Here is a 21651-nt window from a genome sequence, read left to right on the forward strand (position 1 = left end):
TCATCGCCATCGACACTGGAGTCAGAATCCGTGTCGATATCTGTGTCAACAATCTGGGATAGTGGGCGCTTCTGAGACCCTGACGGCCTCTGCGCTGTAGGATCAGGCATGGGTTGAGACCCTGACTGTCCCAAGGCTTCAGCTTTATCCAACCTTTTATGCAAGGAGTTTACATCATCATTTAACACCTTCCACATATCCATCCAATCAGGTGTCGGCAGAGACACCACATTCATCTGCAACTGCTCTGCTTCCACATAGCCTTCCTCGTCAAACATGTCGACACAATCGTACCGACACCACACACACAGGGGATGTTCTATTTGAGAGACAGAACCCCCACAAGGCCTTTTGGGGGGGGGAGAGAGAGAGAGAGAGAGAGAGAGAGAGAGAGAGAGAGAGAGAGAGAGAGAGAGAGAGAAGAGAGAGAGAGAGAGAGAGAGAGAGATGAGAGAGAGAGAGAGAGAGAGAGAGAGAGAGAGAGAGAGAGAGAGAGAGAGAGAGAGAGAGACAGCACACACCCCCAGCGCTATATAACCCAGGAATTACACAGTAACTTAGTGTTTACCCAGTAGCTGCTGTATTAGTGATTTTGCGCTAAATTTATGTGCCCCCCCCCTCTCTTTTTTACCCTCTTTCTACCGTGATTCTGCAAGGGGAGAGCCTGGGGAGCTTCCTCTCAGCTGAGCTGAGAAGAGAAAATGGCGCTGATGGCTTCTGTCCCGCGATTTTGTGAAAAATAATGGCGGGGCTCATGCATATATACAGTGCCCAGCTGTATATATGCTCTATTATGCCAGGAGGTACTCAATTGCTGCCCAGTGCGCCCACCCTGCGCCACTGCAGTGACCGGAGTGTGCGGGTTTAATGTGGGAGCAATGGCACAACAGCTGCAGTGCGCTACCTCATATGAAGACAGGAGTCTTCTGCCGCCGATTTTGATGTCCTCTTGCTTCTCTCGCCGGCTTCTGTCTTCTGGCTCTGCGAGGGGGACGGCGGCGCGGCTCCGGGATCGGACGACCAAGGGTGAGTTCCTGTGTTCGATCCCTCTGGAGCTAATGGTGTCCAGTAGCCTAAGAAGCACGACCTATCCGCAGTTAGTAGGTTTGCTTCTCTCCCCTCTCAGTCCCACGTAGCAGAGAGTCTGTTGCCAGCAGATCTCTGAAAATAAAAAAATCCTAATAAAATAGGAGGAGATCTCACATAAAGTGCACCCAGCTCTGTCCGGGCACAGATTCTAACTGAGGTCTGGAGGAGGGACAGAGGGAGGAGCCAGTGCACACCAGTAGTCCTAATTCTTTCTTAGAGTGCCTTGTCTCCTGCGGAGCCAGTCTATTTCCCCATGGTCCTTACGGAGTCCCCAGCATCCACTAGGACGTTAGAGAAAATAGGATTTTGGTTACCTACCGGTAAATCCTTTTCTCGTAGTCCGTAGAGGATGCTGGGCGCCTGCCCAGCGCTTCGTTTTCCTGCAAACCGTTCTCTCATTCAGTACGACTTTAGTTATGTACTGCATTGTTACTTGGCAACTGCTGAAACATTACTTACCAAGTTTTCAAGCTAAGCTAGCTTGATGTGCCTTGTATGTGTGAGCTGGCATGAATCTCGCCACTATCTGTGTTAAATCCTTCTCTCGAAGATGTCAGTCTCCCTCGGGCCACAGTTTCTAGACCGAGTCTGGTAGGAGGGGCATAGAGGGAGGAGCCAGCCCACACTCTCAAACTCTTAAAGTGCCCATGGCTCCTAGTGGACCTGTCTATACCCATGGTACTAATGTGGACCCCAGCATCCTCTATGGACTACGAGAAAAGGATTTACCGGTAGGGTAACCAAAATCCTATTTTGTTTCAGGTACCCCCTCATAAGCATAGCTGCATCAGCAGACCGTAAAATAAGTATCAGGGGTAGCAGAAAACTGCAGAATTTGGTGCAGTCGAAGATGGCTTAAGTCAGAGAAGGAAAAGTACATGAGGGAAGAGGGCCCTGCTCATGAAAGCTTACATTCTAAAGGGGAGCGGCAGACAGACAGGGGTGACAGATTGGGTGAGCATGGAACAGAGGGTTAAGTTGAGATTTTGGTGGGGTTTGGTGAAGTGGGTCTTTCAAGCCCATTTGATGTTTTGCATAGAGCATTCCAGAAAAAGGGAGCAGCACTTAAAAATTCTTGGGAGGTAGAGTGGGAGGCAGTAATCAGTAGGGAGGAGAGGCAGTGTGCATTAGTGGAGCAAAAACAGGTGGGGAGTGGTAAAGGAAGATAATGTCAGATGTAATTAGGGGAGGAGTGGGTGAGGGCTTTGTAAGTGTGAATAGTTTGAATTGGATTCTGAAAGGGAAGCCAGTGTAGGGCTTGTCGGAGAGGGGAGGCAGATGTAGTGTGTTTGAGGAAGATGAGCTTGGCTGCAGCATTGAGGATATATTGGGGTGGAGAGAGGATTTGTCAAGGATGCCAAACAGATTACAGTAGTCCAGTCTGGAGATGACCAGTGAGTGGATAAGGGTCTTAGTAGCATCCTGGGTGAGAAAGGGTCAGATCCTGAATATTTTTGAATCTGCTACCATACAAAAAGGACTCAATTCTGTATTCCCTTTAAACTTCACAAAATTACTTTAACTCCTGTACAAACACCAATATTCAAACAGCTTTTGATTTTAGAGGTCAGCTTGTGAGGCATGGGTCACAAAAACAGCCAGTGCAGGCAAGCTCTAGAGTTACCTGGTTCTTTTTGAAGGTCGCAGTTCTGAACTTAGTCCTTGGTACTGGAGCTTCTGGAGTTATCACAGATTCTAGAGAAAGAATCATTGCAACCAAGTTTGAAAAGACGTACAGCTATAGACACTTCAAAAGCAATATAGATTCCAAAGTCATTCCAGTTTGACTCTCTTAAATTGCATAGGATGGGACCTGGTCAGGATCCCAGCTGTCAGAATACAGACGCTGGAATCCTGACGCTACTTGGAATGCCGACACTGGCATCCCGAATAGGGTGACCAACCCAGTGCTGGAATTAGAATCCTGACCAAACATCCACTGGCCTGCTGGAGAGGTAAGCAGGGGGATTTTAGGTTGTGGCACCCCAAGGGAGGGTTAGTGACCCAGTGGGGTAAGGCAAGTATACTTTCAGATTCTGATAATCTCGGGATGCTGCGGTCTGTATTGTTACTGCCAGCATCCCAACTCCCAGTATTTCAAACCCAACCACCCAAGATTGCAATATTATCAAATGCAGTATAGTTTAGAAATCTTTACATTTCAAACTGCATACAAGATTTCTTGTGCAAGACAGAAGGGGCAGCCCAACCTGATTTCATTATTGCTGTAGTTTTTTTCACGCCAGCAGATTGCCAACTGCCAGAAGGATGAAAGCAGTTCCAATATACTAGAAAAAGTTGTCTCCGTATAGCAATACATTGGGTTTATTTGCATGTAATATAGGCAATAAGTTACTCAGTATTGCGAATAGAGATTTAATAGTGTCCAGGTACTACAGTGTACAGCTACAACACTTTCATGAAGTTTAGTCCAACTAATGCAACATTAACAGCCACAATTATCAAGGTAAGTACTACGTTAAAGCATATATTTAGTCAGCCAATCACGATGCAGTAACTTCATACATGCAAGACATGACCAAGAGGTTCAGCTGTAGCACACTGTCAGAAAGTAAGTTGGAGCATGAGAATTCAGCAAGCAACTCCTGGATTCTCTCAAGTTGCTGACAGCCAAGCAATATTCAATTCCGTTGTCAAGTCAGTAGTCTTCTGGTTAATACCTTACAAAAGTGGATTCACGCAATATCACAGCTTTGAGCACCCCAAAAGCTGCCTCCATTACACAACAGTCACAGTTGGCCAACACTTTGATAGCAGCTCAGGCTATGTATACCTGCAATATATGCCGCTCCTTCCTCTTCTGCCTGCACTATATCATGGACAAGGTCAGACACGGAGTTGTAAGGGACCCCAACCAGCAGGAACCTGCTCTGCACCAGACCGGCCACCAAGTTTTCATCAAACCCCATCTGCAGGGCACACTGTGCTATGGGTGACTGAAGGAAGGCATGCCATTCACCGGGAGAATCTGCAAGGGAGGTGGTTATTCTGATTACACCACAAACCCCTATTACCATTTGTATGCTTCCTGAATCCCTCAGATAGAAAGATTTTGAAAGACAGAAGACTCGATTGTTCAGATTTATATCTAAGGAGAAATTCACTTACACCAATAGTCCATTACCAAAATCAATATGGGTTTAACTTTAGTCATATGGCGTGTCCCATTTGCTATAAGATATGTCCAATTTGTTATCTAACAATTCTCACCTGTATTAAAACTGATCCTATAGTGCACGGCCACTTTAGGTACAATATATAAAACCAGCCAATCACATGGCAGTACCTTAATACAAAAACGCATGCAGACATGAAGAGGCTCATCTATTCCGACCAAATACCATAATGGTAAGATGTGTGATCCAGGTGATTTTGTCTATCCAGGATTGGTAAACTACTCAGTCTGGCACCAAGTACCACAGACAATGCATATATGATTTTTATACACAGGTTCTAATTCTGGTGTGTAAAGCACGTGGTCTGCAGGCAAAAATGATTAATGAGATAGAGGCAAAGAAAGGAGACCAATATAAATAATCATGCATTACAACAGTAGTTTGGAAGAGAGCATCTGTAACAGTGTCACATGGGCAGGTCAACATGAAAAGAATTTTAGATCCTACAAAAGGTGTACCTATGAAGTGGCCTCGGACATCTGTATTACGATTAAACACAGTAGTATAGTAAACTGAAAAATCTGTTGTGCTGCAATTTTAGTGTTTCAATTATATGGGGCCTTAAATCCATTTTTAAGTCTTGTCTGGAAGCAATTTTACACAAGGTTTCATATTAAAAGACACTAAAACATGGAGTTGTGTCTTTCAAAAGAGAAAAGAAAATTTAATTGTATGACAGTTCACTGGGCAAATGTAGTGCAAGATTCAGAAGGATCCCATGCAATCTTAGAATAATAGTTTCCCATGTATGTCTGATCAGTATTGCTAGAAGTGGTGATGACTCGGGAGACATTTCAACATCTCAAATTCAGATTATACAAATAGCTTTGACCTAACCATTAGCTGTATTCATGCCACAAAGGTTAAGACATGTACTCACCAATGGGGGTGCTCCTGTCAGAGGACCTTCGAGATTCAGGCTGTGGAGGAAAAAAAAAAAAAAAAAATATATATATATATATTTATTTATATTATGAGAATTGAGACTTTAAATGCCTGTTCTGTGGTGATTCAGTTATAACGAGTGACAAGTCTAGCCAAGGCGGTCAGTAAGTAATCGGGTTCAGGGCCGGTTCTAGACCTTGTGGCTCCCAGTGCGAATTTTTCTTCTGGCGCCCCCCCCGGCGCCCCACATTCAAAACAGGGACAGTGCATGCCAAATAGGGGTGTAACTTAATGATGAAGGGGCGTGGCCACAGAATTGCACCAATTCACATTACACCGCACAGTGGTGTCCAACAGTCCCATTACCACAAAGTAGTACTTATTTCAGGGAGAAGTCATAGAATGGAAAATTAAAGATATGTACAGTAGAAATTAGAAGCTCATAAAGTAGTAGTTGTTACATGGTCCCAGTGGTGGTGGCAGAGGTAAATAAATAATAGCTCACAGAAATCTGAGATTTAATAGAAGAAAAGTACTTCATATATCACTGTTTCCTCACCTGGCCTGCAGTTTTGCAATGATGGAACTTGTTAAAAGACAGTGGGACAGTGCAGGAACAAGCCACCCTGATCATGTGCTGTGCCACCCACCGCCATGATCATGCCGTGCCACTGACCGCTGTGCCACCCGCCTCCCGAGTGCCCTTATCAGCGCTGCCGCTCGCCTCCTTCCTCGATGTGGTGCGCGATGACGTCAGGCGGTGCGCGATGATGTCATTGCACACCGTGCAACGGTGCGCAATGCATCATGGGAAAGTGGGCGGAAGGGAGGGAGGGTCAGCGCTGACTGCGCTGTGCTCAGTCAGGACTCCAGTCCTACAGTAACATGGCAGCGCCCGTTAGGATGCGGCAGCACCCTCGTAGATGCGGCGCCCCGGGCAAAAGTACTGCTTGCCCGGGGCAAGAGCCGCTCCTGATCGGGTTAGAGCATGCCACATTTCTTCAGATTCAATGTTGGTGGTCAAGAAAAAAACAAAAACAAAAAAAAAACCACCACACACCAACCCCACAATCTTTACCTCTGTATTTAATCTATATAATAAAAAGCTATTCTTGCAGAGTCAGACATAAGGCTACTGTATGACCACATTCCTCATTACTGGGGGGGGGGGGGTGGGGGGGGGGAAATATCCAGGATTTTCTCAACTGTATTGTAGATCTTCATTTAAAGTACAGCATGTGGGTAGAACCATCGCAGCTGAAATATTGGGCAGCATATTTCATATATTGGAGGTGGATGCAACACAGATTGAGGACTTAAATTTGTATAATTGAACTGCAAGTTACAGTAGCCAACCAGTCAGAGGCAAAGAGCCGGAGAAGATCTGTAGTCAAGGGCCACTATCACGCGTGCGCCTAAGGCACACGTGCAAAAGTGGGTTGTGGCCTAGTTGCCACAAAGCCACACCCCATTTGTGTGCACACCTTTCGGTATGACCTTGTGTAGTAACCCCGTTTTTAGTTATGTTGTACAGTGCCACATACATATAATGCCCTTGTACAGTGCCACATACATATAAAGATGCCCAAAAATGGGTGCCTCCACAGTGCCAGATACACATGCCCCGCCCCCCCCCCCCCCAGTGCCAGACATGCCCCCAATGCCAGATACACACAGTAGCGGATTTTGCCACGGGAAAGCAGGACTTTTGCCCAGGGCGCCGCCTTCCGGAGGGCGCTGGCGCCATCCGGAGGGCGCTGCACCATGGCAAGATCCGCTGTTGCTGTGCCCCCCCGCTGCCCGCTGTGAAGGGAAACTAGACACTATGCATCTAGTTTCCCTTCCTGGAGAGGACCTTAACTGTAATGATGTGCACGTTGACGTCATCGCGCACCGCACATCATTACAGCGGCGCTACTACTGTACAGGGGGCGTAACTAACCACGCCCCCTGTGTGAAGCCACACCCTATTGCCGCCCGGGGCGCAAAAAAACTCAGATACGGCCCTGGATACACACGCCCCCACAGTGCCAGATACACATGTCCCCCCCCCCCCCCCCCCCCTCCCCACACCGTGCCAGATACACACGCCCCCCCCCCCCCCAGTGCCAGATATGCCCCCAGTGCAGATACACATGTTCCCACAGTGCCTCCCCCCCAAAGTGCTGCTGCTGTGAGGGGAGGAGAGCAGCGTGTGCCTCTCCTGCCCCTCAGTCTACGGCAGCGGTGTATCTTCAATGTGGCGCCGGCCCGTGAGTCAGAGCTCACGGTCCGGCAGCCAATCAGGAGCCTTAGCTGCCGGTCCGTGAGCTCTGATTGGATCATGGGCCGGCGCCAAATTGAAGATAGACACTGCCGCCGGAGACCTTAGAAGATGCGCCGGGCTGTGTGTGTCGGGCAGCGGTGGCCGGGAGAGGATTGAGCTGCATGCGGAGGATGAAAGCCGCATGCGGCTCGAGCCGCGGGTTGGCCACCGCTGCACTAGGTGATATTTTAAACAGTATTGCTCATTTTGACCCTTCTGAGCTATACTGTTTGTAAAATAATCCAGTGTGTACACACAATATAGTTAATGATACAAGCTCCCATGGGTCGTTAATGTGTTCAGTCTTTACATGCAGGTCAATTTCTAAAACTGCATGTTCAGGGTGGTGGCTGGGTGACGTCACTGAACGATATCGTTAACAATATCATTGTGTGTATGCGCTATATCCAGTGCTTACAGTGGTCCTAGAGAGGTGGTGGAACTCACCCTCCCCCCAGCTGTGAAATAAAGGGCGTGGTCTCAAGAAAGGGGCATGGTCATCCAATAGTATCCCCAATTCAAACTAGGCCACATGGTAGGATAATCTTATTAACATTACACCACATATTCGTGCCCCTCATACATAAAGCCCACAAGTAGTGCCACCCCAAATACAGTGCCCACAGCAATAGTGCCCCTTATGTCCCCAGGAGTGATGCTCCTTATAAAGTGCCCCTATGCAATGCCCCGTGTAGTGTTGCCCCCCGTCAGACGTCATGCCCCCAGCAGATGTGCCCCTTACACGTACAAAAAAAAAAAAAAAAAAAAAAAAAAAAAAACATCCCACAAACACAATACTCACCAGCCCCGCTCCTGCTCCCGGACCACTGCTGTCCTCCGCCTAGCCGCCCGCTCTTCGGATCTATGGGAGAGATGTCATGATGTCTTCCCCATAGCGCCGCATGCGCAAACTGCCTGAGCCGGAGTTCAGGAGTGAGCTCCGGCGGCCACAGATGAAAAAGCCAGGCGCCCGCTGGTAACAAAATCTCAGTGGGTTGCCTGACTTCTCCCACGGTTAGGGGAGCCGGAAGGGTGTTCTGGCTCCAAATGGAACTGATGGAACACAGTTCTGGTTCACTTTAACCTCTAGCTATATAATTTGCCCAGGAGTTCAAGGGAAAACACTGGACTATATCGCTCATGGAGCATATCATATAGAATGCACCAGGCATTAGATTACACATTCATATACATGAAAGGTTTACTATAATTTATCACTACATATTGCATCACTGATAAATGTAATTAGTAACCATTAAGAAAAAACATACCTGGAGGAGGTCATCGGACGAGACTTCCCCTCAGCAATCCCAGAAAGTAGTGAAGGCCGACATAGCAGGAGTCTGATAAGTCTTCACACTGCGCATGTGAAGGAGTCCCTAGCACTCCAGCTAAGGGTGGATTACCAGAGGGGGCCCGTGTGCAGAGTCTGTATGGGCCTCCTACTGTGCATGCACAGGTCTCCAGAAACATGGCGCCCGCCATGTTCTAGTGAATGAACACTACTGCACAGCGCCCACTTCCCCAGTGATTTTTTTTGCAGCTGATGCAGTGCCGACTCAGGACAGGAGTTGAACATGGATGCAGTGTGGGTTCCCTGTACCCTGAATGCACCGCACACACACTAAACCCATTACAGATACACCAATGACTCCAGCATCTGCTGGACACAAGGGTAAGAGCAATGGAAAAGGAGCAGTGAACCTCACTGCTTTTCTCCTACTACTCAGGAGCCCTTCAGCACATTTTGCCATTTCCTGATGAAGTGACATTCAGGTGCGAAACAGACTTGTTTCTCTAAATCGCTCTCCATATTACTGTATACTGAAGTGATATTTACACTGATTAGGGGCACTGCTGGAGAAATCTGAAGCTTCTCCACAGCAACCCCTCTTCTGAACAAGAAGCTATGAAAGTCCTGATACCACAATGGTTAGCGCTAAAGGGTTTATCTGCTGCATGATTAGACCCCTTAGGTGTCCTGTATAACTTTATAGTCGTCACGTAGACCATGCCGTCTGTCGACATGCAGCATGTTGTGACCATGGGGACATTTATGTCTACCTGGATGATATTTTGGCATAATAAACAGTCTATAAGCCATCCCTTGCAATCTTATCCAACCCCAACAGCAGCTCCAGTGTCTTCTTCCAGGTCCTGGCGACCATGTGACAGTCCCTTCCGGCACACTTCTGATGCTGTAACATTCTGGCGAGTATTTCTGCCCTTAAATATTGACATTTCACATGGAAACATTTCAGAGTTCAACATTGTAAACCTGATGAGTTTCAACCATGTCAATGTTCAGATGTAAACACTAGACAGCAACAAGGTTCCAGTTGACCATATATGCTTAGATGTTAAGCAGTGCTTGAGCCAATTTCAGATACATTATATACAGGACGCAGTTTGCTGGTTGCAGAAATCTGGACCACACTCCCCACTTGGGTGGTAGTCCACGCTACACCCAAGGGGGGATATAACCCTGTGGCAACTTAAGGTCGCCACCAGGCCCGAAACGTGGTGAGTGCAGTGAGCCCATGAGGGTACACGCTGCACTCACAGCCGGTATTCTGACTGTCATGATCCTGGTGACAGCTGGGATACCATACTGATCCCCTATATACATATGCAGCTGTGTCAATGCTCCTCTAGTCTCATCTTGATACTCCCTGTATGCAGCAGCAGGCAACCTGAGTGAAGCAAGCCAGCAGAGGTTGATGGGATATACAATCTGGATGAATTTACATAGCTTCCAAGTTTCTGGGTCCTATAGTTATAGGACCATTGGGCTATAATAAAGGACTTAAAGTTGCACTACAAAAATATTTACCTAGTGCTGTGGTTCAATCCACTACAAGGCTACAGGTGTGTAGATCAAATAGACAGTCACTAGGACGACATGAGGTTTTTTGTGTTTTTTTGGCATCTCTCCGTACAGTGACCGGGAAGCCAAATTAGTGCAGTGTTCGATCGCCATGCTTAGGGCAGGGTGCCTCGCTCCGCTTCCACTGCGCTCGGTACAGATTACTGTTCCAATTGTAGTCCACATGGATCGTTAAGTATGAAAAAGTTCGAAAAGTGAATAACTCATGTCGACCTTTTGACCCGTCAACCTAGAAACCCTGTCGACCTAAACATTGTCGATCTTCAGACCGGATCCCGGCTACAGAACAGACTTCACTATTAGAAAGTCTTTAAGTAAAGTTTGAAAAATAAAATAAAGATCTTCAGTGCTAGTCTATGAAAGTTTAACTCACTGTACTTTCTGAGCTACTAAACATAGAGTCTTGTACGCTGCGGATGTATGCCGGCCCCATGGACTGAATGAGGAATTCACACCTGCAATACAAAGATACTCAGAATAAGTGGACAGAGTCCATAAGCAGATATAGTGCAAGGTATAATACCATACATTGCTGGCAGACCCATCCTCCATGAAGACCCAGAAATCTCTTTATCTTACGTAATGTCACCAGTGACATGCAGTGAGGTGAGGCAGAGCCTTTCCTGTCATACTAACCTATACACCAGAGTTTTCACTATATAAATTGTATTATAATAATTTCATATATAAAAAGATGTTTCTAACATTTTGTCTTTCAGATATTTTATATTATAAAATATGACAAAGGCAAAGGGGTATATCAATTGAAGTGGATCCAATCCAACATTCATTTGTCAGAATGGATCCGACCTGGGCTATTCAATGACATCTCAATTCGACTTTTAAAAGTCGAATTGAGATGCCGGAGGGGAGACAGGGGAAATCCGCGGCCAGACGGGGGAGAGCAGTGCTACAGCAGCAGCTCTCCCCCGTCTCCCCCCCCCTACCAGTCCCTGCATCACAGCCGCCGCTCGCGGCAGTGTCCACCCAGCTCCAGCAAGCGAGGTCTCGCTTGCTGGAGCCGGGTGGACGCTGCTTTGAGTGGCGGCTGTGACATCCCCTAGCGCGGCTCTCCCAGTCTCACTTCGACTTTTTTAAAAGTCAAATTGAGATGGTCAAAAAGAGGGCCAAAACAGACACAAGCACGTGGATCGGCAGGTATTCCGCCGATCCACGTGCTTTTCGGCAAGTCTAATTCCTCGACGTGTCGAAAAGTTTGGGGTTAGATTGAATAGGTTGGAACCCCTTCAAACCTAAAAAAGTCGAACTGCCGTCTTTTCGACAGACCGCAGCTTTCGACTTCAATTGAATATGCCTCAACGAATGTTAGAAACATCTTTGTATTATTCTAATAATTTATAGGCAAATCTCTGGTGCAAGAAGTCTATGACAGGTGAGGCAACACCAACTTTTCCACACATCATTCCAGAAATATATACTGCTGCACCTGTGTATAATAACCCATGGACCCTTGGGCTCATGGTGTGTAAATCTGGCTCTGGTACCAGCCAGTGCGTCCTAGCCATTTACCTCACATCCCTGAATGTCACCTATAAGATACCTTCACACTCAGACAGATAGTCTTCAATATAGCTTTGACTCTCTCCAAGATCACATATGCCACCATGTTTAGTTTTCAAAGTAATTGCACTTACCTTGGGAACCACTTGGCATGCTCCCTCCAGGGGTCATCCCCCCTCTCCCAATTTCTCAGTCCTCCGTCACAGTGAAAACACTTCACATTATCCCGATTCCCTGCAACAAATTACATTGGAGAAGGCAGTAGTCAGACTATTCATTTTTAGGACGAAAAAATTAAAATTGTATAAAGGGAAAAATGAGGATGCCAACATATTGCACTACAGGTCAGATAGTGTGCCCAACAACCCAGACAGAATTCATATTCTGTACTCAGCAGATACAGGGTCAGGTATCTTTCCCTCATCAGCTGACTCATGGTAGCACGACAGGACCCATCCATGTTACATCATGTCTTTTATAACATTCAAGTGCATGCCCAGTAATAATGTACAGAGGTCTCAACTAGGGGCCTGCGCTAACAGAAATGGGCATCACTGGCTCATATGCTGTGATGGAACTTAAAGGTCTAGAATAGACTCTAGACTAGTGAGCATTTTCTCTTTATCGGAGATGCACAGGCAGGGGATGAGCAGTGTGCAAGAAGGTCATGTATTACTGACCCCTGCCAAACACGCTAAACTCATAGCCCACATTGTTAGAGCATCCCATGATACTGGGCGACTAGGATATGACACTACGGCATACTATAGGCTGCTGCTGCCAGTCCGTACTTACCGGTGTAGAAGAAGCCTGCCCGGGCCAGCAGGTCAGGGGTCACCTCGGCATATTGGGGCCATGTGCGGTAAGTGGCCAGTCTCTCCCGCTCCTCCACCATATCAGGGTAGATGGCCTGCCAGGACTCCTCTTCCTCCTCCCCGGGTAACCTGTGCAGTTGCCCCAGGATTTGCCCGTCCACAGAGTCTGTGCCCGCCAGCCGGGGGACGTTACCCACATCTCTGCCCAGCACGAAGGGACATGAGGGGAAGAACTTGTGATGCTCGGCCAGGGGCTCATCTCCAGGCTCCCAGCACCTCAGCACCCCGCCGCAGCAGAAGCATTGCACCCGATCCCCGGGTCCCAGGTAGAAGAAGCCGGCCCTGGCCAGGTCATGGTGGCACAGGGTGCTGGGTCCGGGCCACATGCTGAATGTCCGCAGCCTGCTCGCCTCGCAGCGCATAGCCGGCTTCACCGGGGCGTGGGGCTCTGGCACCATGCTGGACGGACTCCAGGAGCCCAGGATGCGGCTGATCACCTCGTCTTCTACCGACATCTCCGCTCCTCTCCTGCTTAGAGCTCTGTGCCCGACCAGCGGGCTGGAGTCCCAGTGCCAGCGGCTCATGGCAACACGTGCTCTTCTGGAAGAGAGAGTGACCCGAGTCAGCATCACCCGGCCGGGCAGGGGCCGCTCACCCGCTGCACAGTCACATACACACACACACTGACAAAGGATTCCCCTCAACCCGCACACACAACAGGACTGGACACCAGTGACGAGCAGTGGCATTTCGTAATTCAGTGTATTGAAAAGTGACGGAGGATGTGAGCATTTGACAAAGTTATAATATACACCTATAGATATACATGTTATATATTTGCTGAAGTCACCAGTATAACGAGGACAATTTGTTAACGTATAGGTGTTCTATTTAATGCTGGCTACTGAGCATCAGGAACTCATTCTGTATACATCACCCTCTCTCCTAAAGTATTTTCAAGAAAGGTCCTCTTTCCAGCTGCATAACATTGTTGCCAAGGACCATAGACCCAATAATTGCAGATATCAGCAAGAACTGTAGTGTATAAAACAAAACCACACCTGGAGGAACAAGGCTGTAACTAAGTTGGTGAGTGTGCGACTGCACATAGCGGTGTTTATTATCCATTTTAGTTACTTTTACTTGTAGATCCTCCCCTCCCCCATTTTTGAAGCCTAGCATCTCCTAATACCTATACAACATTCATGAACTTAATTTGAGAGTTCGGTTATTCAGTTACACTGTCCTTTATTACATAGAGATACTGACATACCAGGGATTCAAACCCATTGCCTGTTGCATTGTAGTCAGACACTCTGTTCAATGAGCTATCTGACCCTGCCTAGAAAGCTAGAGAATTTTATCAGAAGCTCATTTTAGTGTGTGGCTGCAAGGGATTGATGAGTCACTGCACACTACATAGAGCTGTGCAATTGCAATGTTAATTTTTTTTTTTTTAACATACAGTACAAGTACATATATACACACACTAATATATAATTTGGAATGCACATGTAACAGTCACTCATGTTTAGTGGTTTCATCCAGCATGGATTTTAGCAAAGCCTCCCAAGGTGCTATTTGACTCCATAGACCAGAATCTAAAGCTACAGTTGTAACCTATGGCCTGCACATCGTGGATATAGTTCAAGGGTCCCCCAGAAACCCTCTGCCAGAAATGGCTGCTATACATGCGCAGTCAGTGGGACAATCTATGCACAGAAGCCCCAGCAGTGTGTACAGCACATCCACGTGGGTGCATGTTAATATATTTACATAAAGTAATCGGATATTGCAATGCAATCCTGGGCTCTAATATGTGAATGCTGAATGGGCCCCTAAAAGGAATGAGACTACCGTACCAGAAATCAGATACCAGAAATCAGATTTTGCAGTCATTAAGCCATTCTTAACACAAAACAGTGCCAAGAATTACACCAGCATTGTGGCTCTGCCCCACATCTTGAACTCCTGGGCATTTCAAGACAAGAGGGCCTGGACTGATAGCACGTGTACACTTTAAAAACCATGTAGAGCACCAATCCAGGCAGAAGCAGAGAGCTTTCAGGCAAACATTAGCAGAAGCTAACTACTACATCAAGTCATCCAAGAAAACATTGACAGTTTGGCATCAGGTTCACAGGTCAACAAAAAAAAAAAAAAAAAAATCAATAGGTCAACCCCAAATGGGTGACACATTAAGGTAAGTAAAAAAAAAAAAAAAAAAAAAAAAACAACACCACACAAAAAAAAAACAACAACACTTTTCATCCTGTCAACTATTTTGTACTGACCAGTCCATATGGGATCAGTACTAAATGCCGCTGGTCGGAATCCCGGCGGTCGAAATACCGACGCCGGAATCCCGACCACACAATCGGATCCCGTCCATATCAACCTTCTGACCGACCTTTTATGTTGACCATTTGGGGGTCAACCTATGACTGTAGATCTATTAAACCACACCCACCAGTTTAACAGGTAGCGCAAACCTGCCAGCTTTTGATGGAAGTTATAAACAAACAAAGCCACCAACTCGTTGGGATCAACATTCACATTGCAAGTGTTATGTCACAGCTTCAAATTCTGCCAAAACGTTAATTTTCTAAGAAGCACTTAAACAGGCTTATCAGGTGTATTAATCAGCCACAAAGCCAAAATTTATGTTTTTCGAATAACCATAGATGGAGCCTCAACTGATTCAGAGCTACTGTACAAGACAATCAACACAAGTGTTTATAGTTCAGATATCAAAACTTCTAAAGAGAAAAAAAAAAAAAAAAGTGGATAAGTTGTTCACAGGGCCGCTATCAAGGGGGGGTGGGGCTGGACTTCAGTCCAGGTACAAGAGGAGGCCCGTCTGACAGCAGTGTTTATCTTGACAGGACCACCGGCAGACATCCATGGATGGAGAGAGAGCCAGCAGCAGTATTTTTAATCTAATGCTGGCCATAAACCAGAATGGTGTGTATAGATCAGCAGCCAACCAGGAGCTACCTCTTGGCAGCTCCTAATTGGCTCAGGCCATTGGCTAATTTGAAATACTGCAGTCAACTCTGTCCCTCCATCACTGCTGCCATCCAGGCCCCTCTCAATGCAATGCAGTCTCTGATTAATCTGGAAGAATGGATACATTTTAGGGCACCAACTTTTAATGGTCCCAAAAGGTTTCTGGTGATTTTCAGTCGCCCAACCTTTCAGAGGAACGCGCTTCTGAAAAACTACATTGGAGTTTTTGAACGTTACTTTGTAGCACTAGAAGGCAGGGCCCAGAGCGGCATGTGTGGCAACCACTATACAATCAAACAGGTTATGCAGGCCACACACCTAAATATTTTCTTTCCAACCAACATTATCTAGATTTTGGCAGGTATCCAGAACCTGCCAGATAGTCTTTAGGTGTGTGGCAAGTTTTACTCAAGCAGAGGCTGGCATTCAGGTTCTCAATAGCCCCCTCCTAACACAAGGCTGCTGCTGTGCCATTCCCTCCTGTCAATATGGGAACAGAGGGGAGATGTATCAAACCTTAAGAGATAAAGTTACCAGATAGAGAACTAAGAGGTCTATTTACTAATCTTTAGTTGGAGATAAAGCAGACAAAGTACCAGCCAATCGGCTCCTAACTGCCATGTCACAGGCTAGGTTTGAAAAATGACAGTTAAGAGCTGATTGGCTGGTACTTTAACTCCGTCCACTTCAACGCAATCCAAGGCTTAGTAAATATACTCCTAACCAACTAATCAGCTCCAAACTGCCATGCTGCAGGCCATGGGGGAGATGTACTAAGCCTGAAACGCGATAAATATCACTGTGATAAAGTACCAGCCAATCGGCTCCTAACTGCCATGTCACAGGCTGTGTTTGAAAAATAACAGTTAGGAGCCGATTGACTGGTACTTTATCACAGTGATATTTATCACTTTTCAAGCTTAGTACATCTGGCCCAATGTTTGAAGAATGACCGAAACAGATTGGTACTTTCTATCTCTCCTTTATCTGATAGATCTTCCCTCAAGTCATAAGAAGCAAGGATCATGCAGGACACCTCACACAAGGTTACATACCTTATCCCAGCAGGCGGTATACCAGCTGTCAATATCCCGACAGAGGCATCCCGCCCGACAGAATGCCGGCAGCAGGGCAAGCACTAGTAGTCCCCTTGCGGGCTCAATGTGCTCACCAAAGGATCTATTCCCTCTCTACGGGAGTTGTCGACACCCACGAGTGGGAATAGCCCTGGCGCGCCAGGATTCCAATTGTCGGCATCAATAACCCAAATGCTGGGATCCAGACAGGCAGCATTTTAACTGTATCCCCTCTCATGACCTACAGGACCTTACCCATGCCAACCCAGGATTTATTTCCCAAAGGGCTATCCACTGCCAGTAAGTGTGAACAGAGGGCAGCAGCTTCATGCAAAAGATCACCCACCAAATAGCTCAACCACAGGTAAGTATCCATTAGGCCCAGCATTTACTTACATTCACTTAACCAAAACGATCCTTTAAGCTTTGTTATCTGAATAGACAAACAAAACAGGATATTAAAGGTTTAGAACAATCCCGTCTCAAGAGCTTAAGTTGCTCTGTACACTCTCATACATACCTCTCAATACAATATGTTCCAATAAAAGAGGAGTATGGCAGCTGAATGCTTTTATAGCACTGCTCACCCAGCTGCAGGGAATTAATTTATTAACCCTCGAAGTGCAGGGAGGCAATAACAGCAAGTGTAGTGAATATACAGTTTCTCTATTTTTCAAAGGATCAGTGCTATTATGTATAGTAAAAAAAAATAAAGTGGGAATCATATCTTATGGAACAACATTTCTAACAAATGATTTACCTGAGAAATCATATGACAAAAAAGAGGAGCCAGGAGAGCTTTACTGTTTTTTTTTTAGATTGATGTGTCTTTAACCTCTTCATGAATGGAAGGGAGAGGGGTACTTAATCATACCCCTTTCAGACATGCTCTAAATTCCCGGGTTTTTACACATGAACGCGCATCAACCCGGGAATTTGGTATGTCTGAAAGGCACCGACTCGGGAATGTGATCCGGGTCGCCAACCCTGCAATTGACCTGGGTTTTTCCCGGGTTTTTCTTCCCGGGTTGGCTTCCCGAGTTAAGTCTGAAAGGCGCGACCAGGGAATTTGCTCTCTGGCTGCATGAAAAAGGTTTTCATTGGTCAGAAAGGACCGCCTGATGCCTGCTGATGACCTCATCAGCGGCAGACGGAGGGGAACAGACGCCACAGCAGCATGGGAGGAAGCAGAGAGCTTTGCTGTGAAGTGTGGCAGTGCCAGAGTGCAGAAGGTACACAGAGCTGTGCATGTATGTGTGCCAGTGCCAGAGAGTGCCAGAGTAACACAGAGCTGTGCAGAGAAGTCTGCAGAAGTGTGCCAGAGGGTGCCAGTGAAGAGACTGCCATTTTGTTCTTAAAAAATTCAGGTATTGCGCATACGCTCATAATTATGAGTACATCATACACCTTGGTCTTATGATTATCTCGTTTGTATTTTTCACTGCAATACCGCAGCACTTTTTTTTAATGTAGAACAGGGGTCTTCAACCATTGCCCTGCAGCTGTTATGGAACTACACTTCCCAGCATTTTCTGCCACCGTTTAGCATGGGCTAAAATCTAAAATGTGGATGGGCATGCTGGGAACTGAAGTTCCATAACAGCTGCAGGGCAAAGGTTTAAGACCCTTGTGATACACCATGCCCTTTGGCAAAACTACTTTTTTGCACTGCAATACAGCAGCACTTTTATGTTATGGATAAAGTGGGTGTAATGCGCCTGTCATTCCGAAAAAGTTTTTGTACTATACCACATATGTCCTCATAATTGGGAGGATCTCATTAAAGATGCAAAAGATGTGCACACACGTTTTACAAGTTGAAAAAAAACTTTTATTCTTTCTAAAATAAACATTTTTGGAAAAGAAAAACTGGTGTTCTATTTATTGGTATATAAATATGAAATTACTGTATTCCTAACATGGAATTTAATAGCCTGCCCTCCCCTTTGCATGACCTCATTATTATGTGCCTGCAAGCCGTCCCCTTAAAATGATGACACTGCCTTAAAAACTGAAAAATCCAGCTTATGTCTGAAAGGGGCCAACCCGGGAATTTCCCGGGTCTGTGGTAGTGATGAGCGGGTTCGGTTTCTCTGAAACCGAACCCCCCCGAACTTCACGCTTTTTACACGGGTCCGAGGCAGACTCGGATCTTCCCGCCTTGCTCGGCTAACCCGAGCGCGCCCGAACGTCATCATCCCGCTGTCGGATTCTCGCGAGGCTCGTATTCTATCGCGAGACTCGGATTCTATATAAGGAGCCGCGCGTCGCCGCCATTTTCACACGTGCATTGAGATTGATAGGGAGAGGACGTGGCTGGCGTCCTCTCCGTTTAGATAGAGAGTGAGACACTTGATTTACTGGAGCATTAGGAGTACTCAGAGAGTGCAGAGTTTTGCTGATGGTCATACTAGTGACCACCAGTTTTATTTATTATTTAATATAGGCCCTCATTCCGAGTTGTTCGCTCGCAAGGCGATTATAGCAGAGTTACACACGCTAAGCCGCCGCCTACTGGGAGTGAATCTAAACATCTTAAATGTGCGACCGATGTATTCGCAATATTGCGATCAAAACCGAGTTAGCAGTTTCTGAGTAACTCCAGACTTACTCTGCCTGTGCGATCAATTCAGTGCTTTTCGGTCCCGGCTGACGTCATAAACACACCCAGCGTTCGCCCAAGCACTCCCACCGTTTCTCCAGACACGCCTGCGTTTTTTCCGGAAACGGTAGCGTTTCCTGCCACACGCCCCTAAAACGCCGTACATCCGCCCAGTAACACCCATTTCCTGTCAATCACAATGCGTTCTCCGGAGCGACGAAAAAGCCGTGAGTAAAATTACTTTCTTCTTAGTAAAGTTACTTGACGCATGCGCAGTGCGAACATTACGCATGCGCACTAAGACAATTCTCACTGCGATGCGATGAAAAATACCGAGCGAACAACTCGGAATGAGGGCCATAATCCGTTCTCTGCCTGAAAAAAAACGATACACAGTCACATACCATATCTGTGCTCAGCCTCAGTGTGCTGCATGATAATATCATCTATGTATATCTGACTGTGCTGAGTAGTGCTCACTGCTCACACAGCTTAATTGTGGGGGAGACTGGGGAGCAGTTATAGTAGGAGTACATATTTAACAGTGCACACTTTTGCTGCCAGTGTGACTGACCAGCAGTGACCACCAGTATATTGTCTGCCTGAAAAAGTTAAACACTCGTGTGGTGTTTTTTTTTTTTTTATTCTATAAACGCATTCTGCTGACAGTGTCCAGCAGGTCTGTCATTCATTATATTTCTATCTTCTTCATACTAGTAGTTTAGGAGTCTGCAGTGCTGACAGTATCCAGCAGGTCCGTCATTATATAATATATACCTGTCCTGCAGTAGTGATATATATATATTTTTTATATCATTATCATCCAGTCTATACTAGCAGACGCAGTACGGTAGTCCACGGCTGTAGCTACCTCTGTGTCGGCAGTCGCTCGTCCATAATTGTATACCTACGTGTGGTGGGTTTTTTTTTTCTATCTTCTTCATACTAGTAGTTTAGGAGTCTGCAGTGCTGACAGTGTCCAGCAGGTCCGTCATTATATAATATATACCTGTCCTGCAGTAGTGAAAAAAACACCCGAATCCAAAACACACCCGAATCCGACAAAAAAAATTCGGTGAGGTTTTGCCAAAACGCGTTCGAACCCAAAACACGGCCGCGGAACCGAACCCAAAACCAAAACACAAAACCCGAAAAATTCCCGGTGCTCATCACTAGTCTGTGGTGTAGTATGAAAGGGGGTCTGAAGAAAAACCCGGGTTTTTGCTGGAGAGAAAATACCGGGACTTGAGCAGGGTAATTCCCGGGTCATATGTCTGAAAGGGGTATCAGATTAAATTTAAGTGTTCCTTTAGTTCAGACATTCCCAACCACGGTCCTCAAGGCACACTAACAGTGCAGGTTTTAGTGATATCCAGGCTTCAGCACAGGTGACTTAATTAGTTGCTCAGTTATTTTGATTTAACCATCTGTGCTGCAGCCTGGATATCACTAAAACCTGCACTGTTGGTTTGCCTTGAGGACCGTGGTTGGGAATGCCTGCTTTAGTTGGTTGGTTGAGCCAATAAAATTTTTTTTATTTTTTTTACAGTTTCCTGAATTTTGCTGTAAACAGCCTTTTATTTGGATTATATTGTCAAAATACAACAAAAATGTTACTATAACCATACACTTAAAAAAAAAAATCATGATTATAGGTGTATTTAGGTCACAGCAGCTATTGTTTAAGTTTTAATTCTTACAAAGTTTAGGATGGCCATCAGTGTGTTTGACATCGATGGTTGCCATCGAAGGCAAAACTGTGAGTGGCCATTGATGGTCACCAACTATGCTATGGGAGACCATCGCAACTATGCTATGGGAGACCATCGTCTGTTATGTTAGTGAATGACCCGCGGGCCAATCACAGCCCGGGGGCAGGGCTTCACAGGTGTCAGGGGCGGAGCACTTTCCAAACAAAAATGTAATTTATGCTATGCCATCGATGGAGGGAAACCATCTGGTTCTCTCCCATTGATGGCAAAAGCATTCGACATTGGCCATAAACCATCGCTGATTAGTAATCATCAGTGGTCGATGGCCATGCCTATTTAATAGAAGGTGTAAATAAGCATTGGATATTCTTGCTGTATATGAACAACCCCACACACACTAATTCCCCTTTCTCTGACGTCCTAGTGGATGCTGGGACTCCGTCAGGACCATGGGGAATAGCGGCTCCGCAGGAGACAGGGCACAAAATTTAAAAGTTTGTCCACTAGGTGGTGTGTACTGGCTCCTCCCCCTATGACCCTCCTCCAAGCCTCA

General features: G+C 46.3%; 1 protein-coding gene across 1 annotated transcript in view; it reads right to left on the reverse strand.

Moving 5' to 3' along the window:
* Positions 1–17288, reverse strand: part of BIRC7 (baculoviral IAP repeat containing 7) — a 30947-nt gene extending 13659 nt beyond the window's left edge. The window contains exons 1-7 of the mRNA XM_063963138.1: positions 17181–17288; positions 12680–13299; positions 12019–12118; positions 10737–10818; positions 5167–5206; positions 3884–4078; positions 2714–2784 (exon numbers count right to left, since the gene is read on the reverse strand). Of these exons, the coding sequence (XP_063819208.1) occupies positions 2714–2784; positions 3884–4078; positions 5167–5206; positions 10737–10818; positions 12019–12118; positions 12680–13283 (1092 nt within the window). The 5' untranslated portion in view covers positions 13284–13299; positions 17181–17288. The remainder of the gene's footprint in view (positions 1–2713; positions 2785–3883; positions 4079–5166; positions 5207–10736; positions 10819–12018; positions 12119–12679; positions 13300–17180) is intronic.
* Between the last annotated feature and the right edge of the window lie 4363 nt (positions 17289–21651).

The sequence above is a fragment of the Pseudophryne corroboree genome, chromosome 3 (assembly GCF_028390025.1).
Source record: "Pseudophryne corroboree isolate aPseCor3 chromosome 3, aPseCor3.hap2, whole genome shotgun sequence".
Taxonomy (NCBI): Eukaryota; Metazoa; Chordata; class Amphibia; order Anura; family Myobatrachidae; genus Pseudophryne; species Pseudophryne corroboree.